General features: G+C 37.5%; 1 protein-coding gene across 5 annotated transcripts in view; it reads right to left on the bottom strand.

The window, feature by feature from the left end:
- The window catches only part of CTNNA2 (catenin alpha 2), a 1,320,456-nt gene that overhangs the window by 16,025 nt on the left and 1,289,833 nt on the right, over positions 1-14,598 (bottom strand). For 2 of the 5 annotated variants that reach the window (XM_043468828.1, XM_043468827.1), the window contains exon 18: positions 14,299-14,442. The exons of the other annotated variants lie outside the window; for them this stretch is intronic. In XM_043468828.1, the coding sequence (XP_043324763.1) occupies positions 14,299-14,442 (144 nt within the window). The remainder of the gene's footprint in view (positions 1-14,298; positions 14,443-14,598) is intronic. 5 annotated transcript variants of the gene reach the window in all.

The raw sequence follows: 14,598 nt of genomic DNA on the forward strand, positions 1-14,598 counted from the left end.
CCACCATATTCAGTTAACAGCATCTTTGAAATAATTCCAATATTTGACCTTTTCTCACCTTCTTTATTATTATCAACATGGTCAACCTCCATCAGAATCTCTTGTTAGATTGTTGCAATATCATCCCCTAACTAGTTTCCTTGCTTACTTCCTACTCTTTCTCCCTTTAATTGGAGCCATAATGGTGCTATTACATGAACTCAGATAATATCACTTTTCTTCTCAACATTGTCCAGCGGCTCCTCATCTTAGTCTTTGTAAAATCCAAAGCCATCAGAGTAACTTTGGATCATAAAATCTGGTTTCCAACAGTTCTGATTTCTCTCTTGTTCACTCTACTACTAAATATTGGTCTCTTGGCTATTGCTCAGACAGATCAGTGATGCCTGTCCTTCAGCGATTTTGTACGTTTTCCCTCTGCCTAGAATGGTCTTCCCCCAGATACTTGCAAAGCTTGGTCCCTCAACTCTATCAGATCTTTAATTAAATAATCAATATCTTGGTGAAAACTTGTCTTTCCAAAATTCAACTCCATTGACTCACCCTTGACATTTAATTTGCTATTATCTTTCCATTTTAATATTTTTTCATATACATATCACCATCCAGCAAATATTTTATTCATGGGTTTATTGTCCCTCACCCCCAGCTATATCATAAACACTTAAAACAGTGTCTGGCATATGGTTCGTCCATAAATATTTCCTGAATGTTGTTAAATAACTGAAACTTTTTGGATGAGGGAAGAAGAGATCACAAAGTCTGTCCAAAGACACAAAGGTAGGGTACAATGCCTAGTCCAATATCCAACTTGCCAAGCCTTCAACCTGTTTATTCTTCTATGGAAGAGTACCCAGAGGCATAACATTAGTAGAAGAGTGGAATTTAGGGACATGATATAGAAAATAATGTTAGCCATCTACAACAAAAGACTTATGATCTCTGTCTCTCTCACTGTGCCCTCAGTGGTAGAGCTTCAGAATCATGTTTTGCTCAGAAAACATCCATGATTCAATTCTTTGTGTTACTGCTTTCCAGGTGTAAAATACTGAGCTTTCTTAAATATCACCTCCCTCAATAATAATAAGACTCAGTCACGTCCGACTCTTTGCAAACCCTTGGACTGTAGCCTGCCAGGCTCTCCTGTCCATGGGGATTCTCCAGGCAAGAATACTGAAGTGAGTTGCTATGCCCTACTCCAGGGGAATCTTACCAACCCAAGGACTGAACCCAGGTCTCCTGCACTGTAAGTGGATTCTTTACTGAGCTACCAGGGAAGCCTCCTCGATAATTAGTACCAGCATCTGTAAAACACTGAGCTGTGTTTGCTAGGTATAGTTTGGGTGTCTTAATAAATGATCTCCAAAACATATATATTACCATCCATTCTTCACATATGAGGAAATAGAGAAAAATTAAGTTTTTTGTGAACATGGGTTCACAAATTCATATCTGGTAGTAGTCAGCTTCAATCCATCCATGTGACACATGACACAATTTTCCTTAATCAGGCAAATCCACCTTAGTGTTTTCCTGCCCTGAATTCTGTATTCCTGGCTATTGGTGCCATTTATTTGGAGCTCAGTTTTAATTATGATTTTAACTATTCACAAGTGTGAATCATGTGACCAAGTAGTAATGAGGTGAATTTCCTTAAGCCGTAAAGGAAAAAAGGTCATACCAACTTCCAATCTTGCAATCATGATTCACATGAGATAGGAACTAGGCACAGAACAGGGACATCATCTTCTACTTACTCATTTTCTTTCCAGCAACCAAAAAGTCATCTACATGTTCAAGAAAAACTTGATCAAATACAATGTCTAATTCTCCTTCCTGGTAGCAATCACATACACCACTTCCTATTCATCCAAACTTTATGAAAAAACAATTTTTATTCTGAATTTCTAAAAAAAAACCTTTTACTTCTCCACACAGTAGGCACCATGATATGTTGTAAAGTTGACACAGTTTTTGAGAACACAACATATATTAGTTCTACCATCATCTATACTGTCTGACCCATATTATATCCTGTATTTCTTGTTCAACTACTTGTCTAAGTGAGGCAGGAACAAGCAATATCCTTAAATGCACATAGCACAACTGCACAAAGAGAAACTGGCTCTCATCTCGGCTGTGCTAGTTGCTGATGATGACAGCCTTGTAACCTCTCCAAGCTTCTATTTCTTCAACTGTAAAGCGGGGTTATTAATACCAATATATTTTCACCAGTATTTGAGGTCTGGGTGAGAAATTAAACTTGAAATACTTTTTAAATTTTAAATAAGTATGTCGTATAGAAGATTATTATTTAATTTTTGGGTACCTTTGGAGAGTTCTTTTAGAATCTTCATCATACTTACTTGACCATTTGCATATCTCAGGCCCAAGAAATTGCATAGGAAGGACAATTTCAACAGATGCTCAGGGCAGTGTGAGGGTAAGATAAACCTTAGCAGGATAAGGACAAGGCACTTACAAAAGGAATAAGTTTTCTTTTTCCATATGACCATGGCCATGACTAGGACTGAAGTATGGATGGGGTGGTCTAGTTACTATCTAATTTTCCCCATTTGTAGAGAATGATCAGGAAATGATTCCCAAAATAACTATCACAGAGGAAACTGCTATTGGAGATGCAAAAACTGGCTGTAGAGTGCATCCCCCAAAAGATAAAGGTCAACCAAGAAATAAACCATTCTTGCAATATGAGCATCCCATGGAGCTGTTCTTGGTGATTCCAACTCAATTCCTGTTACATTTCTTGCTAGAATGAAATAATTAGTTATCTGTTGCTTTGTCTTCAAAGACTTTATGCATATGTGAAATTCTTGTCTCCAGGACTAGACTTCTTGCTATTTATTAACAAGAATTCCTGACCCTTTATTGACATGTTCTCCAAAAAGGCTAGCACCACAGAAGCCACAGTAGCACTGGGTGGATGTATCCCCAGAATTTAGTCAGTTAGGTGATGGATTCATAGTTCAGGCTGCCTGTTAAGCTGATCTGCAATATCAGCCTACTGATAAAAGTAGACTAGTACCTCTCTTTATTGGGTCAACGTACTTTGGATATTTTCCAGATTCAATACATATTGAGCATCCCCACCAATATTTTCCATTACTTGATCTTCACCCCTCCCAATGATACATCACTTTATCCTTACTATTAGATACCGGAGGGAATGGGGGTTTAAAGAAAAGTAACTTGCCAGCTAATAAGACAATTACCAGCGATTTAAGTGCATTATTTCTATTCCCCAGTGTCTGTTTTTAATAACATACTGCAGCTCCAATCATTTTGATTAAAATAAGAAATAAAGGGCATTTAAGGTGGTTCCCCTGAGAAGCCAGGATACGCCCCCTTACAAGTGCCTGCCAGAGCTTGACCTGGTTTGGAACCTTATAATCTGTCTCTCCTGGAGTGATTACTTTAGGGAAGATACAGCCACTGCACCAGAGGGTTCCCTTCAGTCTAAAACTGGAAATATTATTTCTTTGGTCCAACAAAGAACCTCTATGGATAGACAACTTATTGTCTGTTCTCTAGCAAAAGAGGTTGAGCTATACAAGAAACTTTCCAAACCATAGATTAAAGGACAAAGTATTCTCAAAGACTGGAAATGCATAACAGTATTGCCCAAAATCATAGAAATTATATTAGTGGTTCTTTTGAAAGCAAGACTCAAATCTATGAAATTAGAAAACGTCTTTGAAAAAAAAAAAAAGCACTTTGTGAACTTCCAGGAAAATGACAACTTTTAACCAGTGAACAAAGATAAACATTAAAGAGTTGGAGAGAGACTGATACAGTATCTTGCCCCTACTGAAAATCATACTTAATATTAAGATGAAAGTGTCCTCCAGGCACAATCTCTAACTTGGAGTTCCTGTGAATCTAGCCTTTGACAAAGTTAAATCACCTCTGTATTTATTATAAGATGTAAAGGCTACCTCATTATTTCTTTACCTGATGCACTAAAAAATGCCAAGGTAAATATTTCAAATATACTACAGCAACAGCTTTGAAAGAAAGAGTGATCTCTGTTTTATCTGAAGTCACCACCTGTTACAGCTCTCCAACCTTCTCTGTAGAAAGAATTCATGCTAAACTATAAAATATATTCAATGTCTACCTATAATTTGCTTAGTTTCAAGGGCTCACCCAGCACTAATTTCAGCCTTGCAGAGTTACTCATCATAAATAATACCTCAAAGAACCCATATCAGTAATTAGAATCTCAAGGAGACCTTTGGCCTGATGCATTTCTCAATATTTTTAAAGAAAAAATACACACTATCACTTTTTCCTTGTGTTTAAAAAGGCACTGATTATCTAGCTCATCATAAAAGGACTAAAAAGTATACAGAGAGAATAGTTAAAGTAATATGCAAAGATATGTGAAAATGTTTTGTTTTTAAAAAAGGCGCTATAAAAACAGTTGAACAGTTTTAAACTCAATACACTTTTTTGTAAAAAGCAAGAAACTGAAGTCATTTTACTTAACTTTCTTTTAAACATTCTTATCAGAGCCCTTAATCGCCTTTGAGAGTAGAAATGCCTGTATCTCTAAGCCAGGAATATTTGGGGTAACCAAGAAGGGAGGGAGATGGGGACCTTTAAAAGGTTATGAAGGCTGCAGCTAGGGGAGGATGGTGATGGATTCTCACGAGTCTTGCTTCTAGAAAAGTGTACCTTCACAGCCTGATGCCAGGCTAGAATGGTCATTTGGTGAATGAATCTGGAACCTGGCATCTGCTGTCTTCCAACCTTCTAGAGGGAAGAAATAAAAGGCTCAATTTTAAATAGTATGTATATTCTAGGTGCAAGATCAAGAGTTCAACCCGACCTATGGTTCTCATCTGGGGCAATTTTGTCCCCCACAACCCAGGATATACTCTGGCCATGGTCAGAGAAACACTTGATTGTCACTACTGAGAAAAGGAAATGAATACAGGCATCTAGTGGGGCAAGGCCAGGGAGCTTGCCAAATGTCCTACACAACAGGAAACCTCAACAAGCTTCTCACAACTAAGGATTACTTAAACTAGGCTAGACTGGAATAGCCTGCTGGGACAAACCATGAGTTCTAAGATAGGGTTGAAACTGACTTCCAGTCCTGGTAATCTCTTCCTATAGCCTTACTCCTTCTTCCTTTTTAGACTAGTATTTTTCAAAGTGTGATCCATGAGTAACCACATTCAGACTGTTTAGGAACAGAATACAGATTCCTGATCTCATATGAGAGTGTCAGAACAGTGAAGGGAAAGTCTACGGTTCTCCATTTTTATGTGCTACCCCCATGTGATTCTTCTACAGATTGAAATATGAGAATCACTACTTTACTTTTCTGTTGAAGTCATTCCCTTCTTTATTTTCAACTATCACCTCTCTGCAGTGATTCCTCCAGGACTCTCAATGACAGCCCCCCCCCCCCAAAATGCAATTTCTATGAGGACAGAGACTTTGGCTGTTTGTTCACTACTGTATGTCCAATGGCTTGATTGGTAGACATGATGAAAGACAGCAAGAAGACACCTACATAAAAAGACCGTCCTCTTTGGGAAGAGACAAGATAATGAAGAATAAAGTTAGTGACCCATTTACCTGGTACTTCTACTTTCTGGGCCTTGTACTCAGTCTGTGGCACACATTAACACATTTAAGCTTAAAAACAACACAATAAAGAAGATACTAATATTTTTTTCACTTTACATTTGAGAGAAATGGAGCTCAGCTGGGTCAAACATTTTGACTTCTACTGGAAGTCAGAAAACAGTTTGTGTTCCACTGAATGGAAGGTATACATGGATAAGAATGGCCACTCCATGCCTAATTCTTCCTGTTTTTTTCAGATTCATCATATGATGTAAGTAGACATCAATTGGGTAGGGATATAGACGTTCCTAAGAAATATTTTAAAGGGTGCTAACACAGCTAGGAAGTACACCATTTCCCCCTTTCACCTCTTTTCTTCTTCCTGTGGGTAATGGGAGGATGAATACTTTGCAGTCAATTTGGACCAAAAGATAAATTTGAGAATGGAAACCTCATAATAAATAGAACAAAAAAGTAAAGTCATAAGCAGTTTGGGTTCTTGAAAACCCTTGTTTCACTATACTAGCCCTGAACTACCCATAGACAGTGTAAGTGAAAAAGAAATAACTATTTGGATGTTATATCATACTGTGCTGTGCTGCATGCTAAGTCATTTCAGCCATGTCTGACTCTTTGTGACCCTATGGACTGCAGCCTGCCAGGCTCTTCTGTCCACGCGATTCTCCAGGCAAGAATACTAGAGTGGGTTGCCATATCCTATTCCAGGGCATCTTCCTGACCCAGAGATCAAGCCTGAGTCTCTTATGTCTCCTGCATTGGCAGGCAGGTTCTTGACCACTAGCACCACCTGGGAAGCCCACATTAATATATAGCTGAATCTAAATTTAATTAAAACACATGAATTATAAATACTATTATTGGGAATTAATAATTTAGGATACTTAATTAAAAAGTTATATTTCACACCTAAATATAATTAACATTTTAATATATCACAACCTTCATGTGGGAGGGCAGATGAAACCAGCCATGTCTCTTGGTCCTTATTTCAAGTTCCTTTTTTAAAATAAATAATTAATTTGACTAATTCAGCTATCTGGGAATAAATTCTATGTTTACATACCATAATCTTTAAAAAATAAAAAAGTCTACATAATGTATCAGAAAACTTAACAAAGTATATTACAAAAAGAAACTGAGTTTGCTAAAGAAAAAAATAGGCCCCCTGATTTTAGGCCCCAAATCTTAGGTAAACAATATGCTTTGAGATATAGTATTTAAAATAAAGTGAGGTGCTTTTATATGGGAATAAGTGAGTGAATAATTCAGGGAATATTCCATGAATAAATGAATAACAGACTTCACAAATATTTACTAGAATTTCTCAGTGTGATAACTTACTACAATGGAAAAAGAATGGCCAAGAAGCTAACCTAGAAAGCACACAATATGTGCTCAATGTGTCAGGAACTAGGGACAAAATTAAGAATATTCAGATACATTCCTATACTTATGGAGCTACAGACTAGTTGAGGAATATAAATATATAAGTAAAGGAGTTCCTCCACTGCACTTCATGTCAGGAATGTCAGAGCATCATGCTAGGGGAGAAGATCAAGGGAGGCTTCCTGAAACCATTACCCTATATCAACCACTAACTTTGTGACCTCCAGGAAGTAACTCAAATTCTCTGAATCTCATTTTCCTAATATTTTTAATGGGGATAACAGTATCTCCTCCACAGGATGACTTGAAAGCAGATTGTAAAGTGCTTTTCAAACGCTTAGCATGGTGCATGGAATATATTGACCTCTCGTATCTTAGCTGGTTTAATAATAATTGTTGTTTACTACATGCAATTGTCCTATTGTTCCTCTAAGTAGTAATAATATTTCATTATAAAGCAAAAGTTCAGAGATTAAGAATGTTATCCAGTCAATAAAAGGCAGAGTTGTTTTCCAAATTCACTTCAAATAACAAAACCTAGCTTAAAATTTTAGCGTCTACCTTAAAAGAATGTGATCGCCTCTTATTTTTCGGATCTTTGCCATCAAAATCATGTAACTGTTACTGTTCTTTGGCTTGGATTTTACTCAGGAAAGATACTAGGCCCTAAGGTAAATTTAAAATAATTTTGCCTGTCACATCTCTAAGAACCACCCAAGGTGATGCTTGGCTAAATTGATGCAATAAAGGCCCAATGATAGAGCTACACTTCACTGGCTAAAAAAATCTGCAAGAATTAAAGTTTTTTCTTTTATATTAATATGCCAAAACTAATTTTCTCAATTAATGGTAGGCACCGGCATCATATCAGTCAACTGCTTCTAGAATGTGACAGTATCTCCAGTTCTGCCAAAGCAGTTATTGCTATCAATTGCACAGAGTTCAGAAATGAATATGAAGAAAAAGCAATGTTCTCTATCATTTCTTGACTTCTAAACAAAGACACTCTCAAATGAAAAAAATTGAGAAGATTCCAGTAGTCTGGAATGGGAGAACCATATGGAATCAATCAAAAGGTTAAGTCCAGATCTGACCCTCCTGGCTGTGATCCAGGGCCACATTCTCCCAGAGTAGGGTTCATTCTCTTGTCTTAGCCAAATGTAAAATACCTCTCTAGTGCCTCTCTCTTCTTTGAATACTTGTATAGCTTTCTATACAGACTGGTGGGCTGTTCATGAAGAAAAAAATGAGCACTTCTAAATGATTGTTGATTCAAATATATAGCTATGTTATTGATATTTTTCAACATAGACCATAGACCCTACATTGGCATGAGAGCTTGATTTTTCTAGTTATGATGGGAATGCATGTGCTCTGTCCCCCTGTTATGTCCTAGTCTCTGTGATCCTATGGACTGTAGCCTACCAGGTTCCTCCATCCATGGGATTCTCCAGGCAAGAACACTGGAAAGGGTTGCCATTTTCTCCTCCAGGGGATCTTCTCAAACCAGGGATCAAACTTGTGTGTCTTGTGTCTCCTTGCATTGAACAGGCGGATTCTTTACCACTGAGCCACCTGGACCATAGACCCTACATTGGCTTGACAGCTTGATTAATCAATATTTCTTTTCAATAGAAAAGAAAGTGAAGTCGCTCAGTCATGTCCCACTCTTTGCGACCCCAGGGACTGTAGCCTACCAGGTTCCTCCATTCATGGGGTTTTCCAGGCTAGAATACTGGAGTGGGTTACCATTTCCTTCTCCAGGGGATCTTCTCAACCCAGGAATTGAACCCGGGTCTCCCGCATTGTAGGCAGACTCTTTACCGTCTGAGCCACCAGGGAAGAGTTCTCCTAATGAAAATTAAAAAGTAGTCAAATGATTCTACCAACCAAGCAGAAAGAAATACTGCTCTGCACTTTTGTCTCCATCCCCTGCCTTGACACAAATTGGGAGCTGTAGAACTTAGCTCTGAACTTGATTAAGTCTTTGCACTGATCCATGATGATGAAAGACACAAAGTGATCCCTTAAATGTTTATAGTCTCATGCCTTTTCTTCAAGCCATACTTAATAGCTTAGTAATTCTTTATATTTGACAACCACCATTATTTGAAAATTATTTTTACGCTTAACTGAAATTTAAACCAACTTTCTCAAGAACATTATGTTACTTTTATCCTATTTTCCCAAATCTTTAACTCTTAATATTTTTTTAAAATTTATAACTTCCTCCAAGAATATAGAAATAATGAGTCAATTTTATTGCCTTAAACTTTGCTATGGAAATGAGTCACCTGGCATGTTGAAGGTGAGATAGGGTAGTTAATTACAGATTCCAAGAATCTACATATGCTCTACAATCTCAGGAAATCACTACATATGACCTACAATCCTGATTCAAGAGGTCTGCAGTCTGGCTCACGATTTTGCATTTTAACAGTCTCTTTCCACCTCTTTCTGTGTTTGGTTTGACATATGGGTGTGATCCTCTGACCATTTTGGGAGACAGTCATTAAAATAAGGAAGTCTTTGACTTCCAGTGCCTACCTACCTTTCTTACTTTACCTCTGATTTTTCTCCATCTTTCTACCAATCTCTAGCATTTTCAGGTCTGGTCAGAACAGAATACATCTATACCACAATATTATGGCCACTCTGTTTCCCTTCTGGGCTAATTATTTCTCTCCACAATTTAGAAAACTCCTATCCATTTATCTCTGAAGATTCAAAGATATTATCCCATTAATGAAGCTTCCTCTTCCCCCTTTTCTAGAGGAATCCCATATACTTTGTACACATTTCTGTAAGGGTGATTATTATAATCTATCACAGTTCCTGATTATGTGCCCATTTTCTATTTCTACTTCCATGTCCATCCATAGGAAAGTGAATATCATGTGTTATTTACTCACTAAATGTTTGTTGAATTATGAATATAACTGAACTTCTGTTTCTAAAATTACCTCTGGGGCATTTTGGGAGAGGAGGGTAAGAGTTGCCATCTGTATTGTTGTTCTCTTGAGACAAATCTAATTGTATAGTATCTTTAACTTCCTTTAACAGTCTAGATTATTCCACAAAAATTTAGGGAAGTCCTACTTGAACTTTTTGGGGAAATTATTTCTAAGGGGGCCTTCTCTGTTTTGTAAAACTGAATCTGATCCTACAACTTCATTATTTACATATAGAAAAGTTTAGTTTTAGAAAATGATTTCCTGTGATAATATATTCTAGAAATTAATCTCAATTTCATGATAGAAAATTAAGAAACATTTCACTGGATGATGTAAACCAAGTCCTTAGAATTTAAGATAGGTAATATAGCAGTTCTACTCATGGAATTCTTGGCTATTAGATCGGCCAAAGTAATAACCTGGAAGGAACTTGGATGGCAAGAAATACAGGAACAGTGCCCTCTAAGTGATACAAAGTATACAGTGAATATCATCTGAGTCTACAGAAACAGAGAGGCTTTCAAATTTAAATGTGCTCCTCTGTCAAAGTGGCTAAAAAAAGTGAAGTGGAAGTCCTTCAGTTGTGTCCGACTCTTGCAAGCCCATGGACATGGACTATAGTCCATGGAATTCTCTAGGCCAGAATACTGGAGTGTGTAGCCTTTCCCTTCTCCAGGGATCTTCCCAACCCAGGGATCGAACCCAGGTCTCCTGCATTCCAGACAGATTCTTTACCAGTTGAGCCACAAGGGAAACCCAAGAATACTGGAGTGGGTAGCATATTCCTTCTCCAGCAGATCTTCCTGACCCAGGAAGGGAACGGGGTCTCCTGCATTGCAGGCAGATTCTTTACCAACTGAGCTACCAGGGAAGCCCAAAGTGAGTGAATCATGGCCAAATCAATCACCTCTTTCCAAGTGTATTAGGGGAAGAGAGTTGCATAATCATTGGCTGTTTGAGAGCAGAGTCTGACATGATTCTTATTCAGTGCAAGAAACTTCCATTTGATTCAGACAACCATACTGGTTACACGAATTCTCATTAGCTTATGGGCATTTCTATGACTATGCAACCTGTCTAACTTGTCAGCAATAGAGCCCTTGATTTTCCAAATGACAATCCATTTCCACCTTCAACGGAAAACCAGAACGTCCCAGAGCTAAAGCGTCCTTCTATCCCCAATTCTTTCATTTTATTTACTTCTCTTCCACAGCTTTGGCTGTGAGTGATCATATGACCTCTTGTGTAACTGAGAAAATAGCAGCCTGATTATATTTTAACAATCATTCTAAGTCATTCACTTGCAGCCTCCCCTTCATATATTATAAAGTCAGTATATAATTAAGGGGAAAGGGGCTCAAAAGGTATGGGACTGGACTCAAAGCAAAGACTTTTTATTTTGATATATGACATTTCTCAACACAGGTTATTCTCTGCAAAATTTACAATTCTATGGGCTTTTGATCTGAAATATTTCCTTGCCCACAACACAAATCTAAAATACTCTGTTCAAAGTTAACTGAGGGCCTCAGCATCTCACAAAGCCTTCCCAGGACAATCCAATCCAACTCAGCCCACAGGGATATCTCTTAGTTCTTTGACACTTATTGTCTTTACCTCTCAGATGTGACGTGGTATGTGTCTAGACTTCCAAAAAGGTTTCACATTCCTCAAGAGTAGGAGCCAGGTCTTATATACCACTTGTCCTTCATAACACATAGTTCAGGATTCATCAATTCCCTACTCACCAACTCTTCCCAGTACCACAAGGGAATTCCTGCAATACTGCATAAGTAATTCTGAATTTCAGAGTCCCAGTGAGACCTAATCCCATCTATTACCTAGTGGGTAAGGATATTTTATTTCAAATAATCAAAATAACAAAATTAAGAAGTTAAAAAACAAGTTAGTCTTCCAAATGAACACATAGCTAATCAATTGCTTGATAATGTCCACTAAAAAGAATAGGAACCACTAATATTATTAAACAAGTAAGTCTATATCAGATATAGGGTACATTTTGAGACTAGGTTGGAATGAAATTTTTCTTCAGGTTTCAATAACTCTATGTTAACTACAAAAATTAGATCTCATCAACTATACAGTCTTTCCCCCACAAACCATTTCTTTAAAAACATATAAAAAATATAACTTTAGAGCATTATTACTTTAGAATATATCCTTTAAGTCATCTATCATCATTTTAGATGAGAAAACTGAGGCCCAAGTATGTGTGTGTGTTAGTCACTAAGTCATGTCCAACTCTTTGCAATCCCATGGACTGTATAGTAGCCTGCCATACTCCTCTGTCCATGGAATTCTCCAGGCAAGAATACTGGAGTGGGGTGCCATTTCCTTCTCCAGGGGGTCTTCCTGACCCAGGGATCAAACCTGGGTCTCCTGCATTGCAAGAGGCCTAAAATATCAAAGGCGTTTACTTTGAGTTACCTAATTAGTCACCAACAGAAATAGGAGTAGTGCACTAGTGTTCAGACATCAGATTAATGTAACTTCTGTTACATGTGACTCTTTTGTTTAGAGCACAATATATGTATGTATTTTAAATTATAATTCAAATACATACAAAATGGATATAAAAACACTGAACACCACTTTAAATGAAACATGCACATGAGAGTATACAAGTGCATGCACACTGCATTCCATGATAGTCTCTGAATTTGCACAAGTGTACAACACAACCATTCTTAACTCACGAAGTTTAAAGATGATTGTATTCCAAGGGTTTGTAAAATATGAGCATTTCTTACCTGGAAGCTGTATGAGGGATTGATAAAAGACATGAAAAACTTGAGCTATTATATGATTAGACAGAAGACTTCTTCTGGCACTAGAGGTTTATTCCTACCTGGGGTTCCAGGATCTAACATTTTTAATGAAAAGAAGACCAGAGCCTTGAGAGGGATCATCCAACACCGGAGGTTTCATCACCTGTTGCCCACATTGCAATATTAAGTGGACTACAGGTGATTATCACCTACATTTTGCTATGGGCCAGTTATGACTCCAGTTCTACTTATTGTGCCTAAAATCTTCAACATTGTAGTTGCTTCTTTAGGTTAAAAAGCGTAGCTGGGAAAATAGCTTCAGCAGTGACCATACCACTTTACCTCAGGTCATGAAAAGGACAGTATCTTGTGGTGGAGGACCCTTGTGGGAGAGGGCTGGAGGGTCTACACATAACAGAAGATCTGTGGATGAGAACGGACGTCTCCTTTTAAACTGCCCCTATTCTCCAATGCCAATATCCATACATAGCTAGTTAACTAGGGATTTGAAAAAAATGAATGGTAAGCACTTAACTCCTTTCATAACACCTATGATTCAAACTGGGATGTGTTTTATCTCACCCCGTGAAAAGTAACAGGGCTTCAGATTCTGATGTTCAAAACTTTTAAGAAAACATCCACCTTGATGCTTTGACACCTCTTAAAGATATAACCATCTCCATGAACTTCCTTTGCCTCTCATATATAAAAGTTGATGTTTTGATGGTTTTAATTGGTACCCAGGAAAGAACAAGGAAAATGGAGAAACATGCTCACTGCAGTTGATCTTTTCTTTCTAAATACTAAGGCATATAAAAGAATTAAACAGCAACAATGGAAATCTGAATATGAAAAAGAACAACAGCTTTTTACAGCTCTTTACCAAGAAATTCTATAAAACAGCATCAGTGTTATGATATATAACAAAAAGTTAGCAAATTTGGTTAAAACACATTGAAATGGTTGCACCCTTAATCTTGCAAGAGTGGTGACTTTTTTTCTCATTAAATATTTCAGCTTTTGCATTGGAAAGTTTTCATTTGTCTATATCAGAACCAAGTTTTTGACAATTCTTGTGTATCAGTTTCTTCACAGCTTTACTCTACAATTTTAGAAGAGCAGACTGATTCTCTGGCCAAACATCAATAAAGGGTATTCTCTCATCCTGAAATCTTTCAAATAAAGAAGGATACACTCTTCTGACTAGCCTTACTTTAGAGAAAGCTTACTAAATGACTACAGAATGGGTTCATTCCACATATGCAATGACTTTCTGTCCCAAAGGGAAGAAAGACTGAGAAATAAAGGAATGAAAATACCATTTTCAGCTTCTCAAGTTTAGATGATCCTTGGAGAGTACATCTGTGTTGTGGAATTATTGACTTAAGTAAAGAATAAATAAGTAGATCTTTTGCCCCAAGTTGGTTAATACAGTAAGTAAAGAGGGCTTGATTGGTCACATTTGACTTCATCAAAACACCATCGCCCTGTTTTCAAAATTAATGCTTACAATGAGATAGTTTAGATTAGAAAGTGAAGTTACTCACCATAGAAGAATCACTGCTTCCACTCCCGATCGGAGCTCCCTCAGCACAGGTTGGGAGGTGGGTAGAAAGTTGACTAGCCCTGCCCCCATCTATGACATCACAATCTACCTCATAAAAGGTAGTGAAAGTGCTCTGAACTCCTGTCTGATTTCCGAGAGATACAGAAAAGAAAGAGTGAGAGAGAGAGCAAGAGAAAAAAAGAAAAAAACAAAAAACAAAAAACGTACCCTATTGGGAAGGGATTAGGGAGGTGGAAGAGGGTGTGAGTAATTGGGAGAAAAAGGCCTGTGAACAAATTAA

The sequence above is a fragment of the Cervus canadensis genome, chromosome 5 (genome assembly GCF_019320065.1).
Source record: "Cervus canadensis isolate Bull #8, Minnesota chromosome 5, ASM1932006v1, whole genome shotgun sequence".
Taxonomy (NCBI): Eukaryota; Metazoa; Chordata; class Mammalia; order Artiodactyla; family Cervidae; genus Cervus; species Cervus canadensis.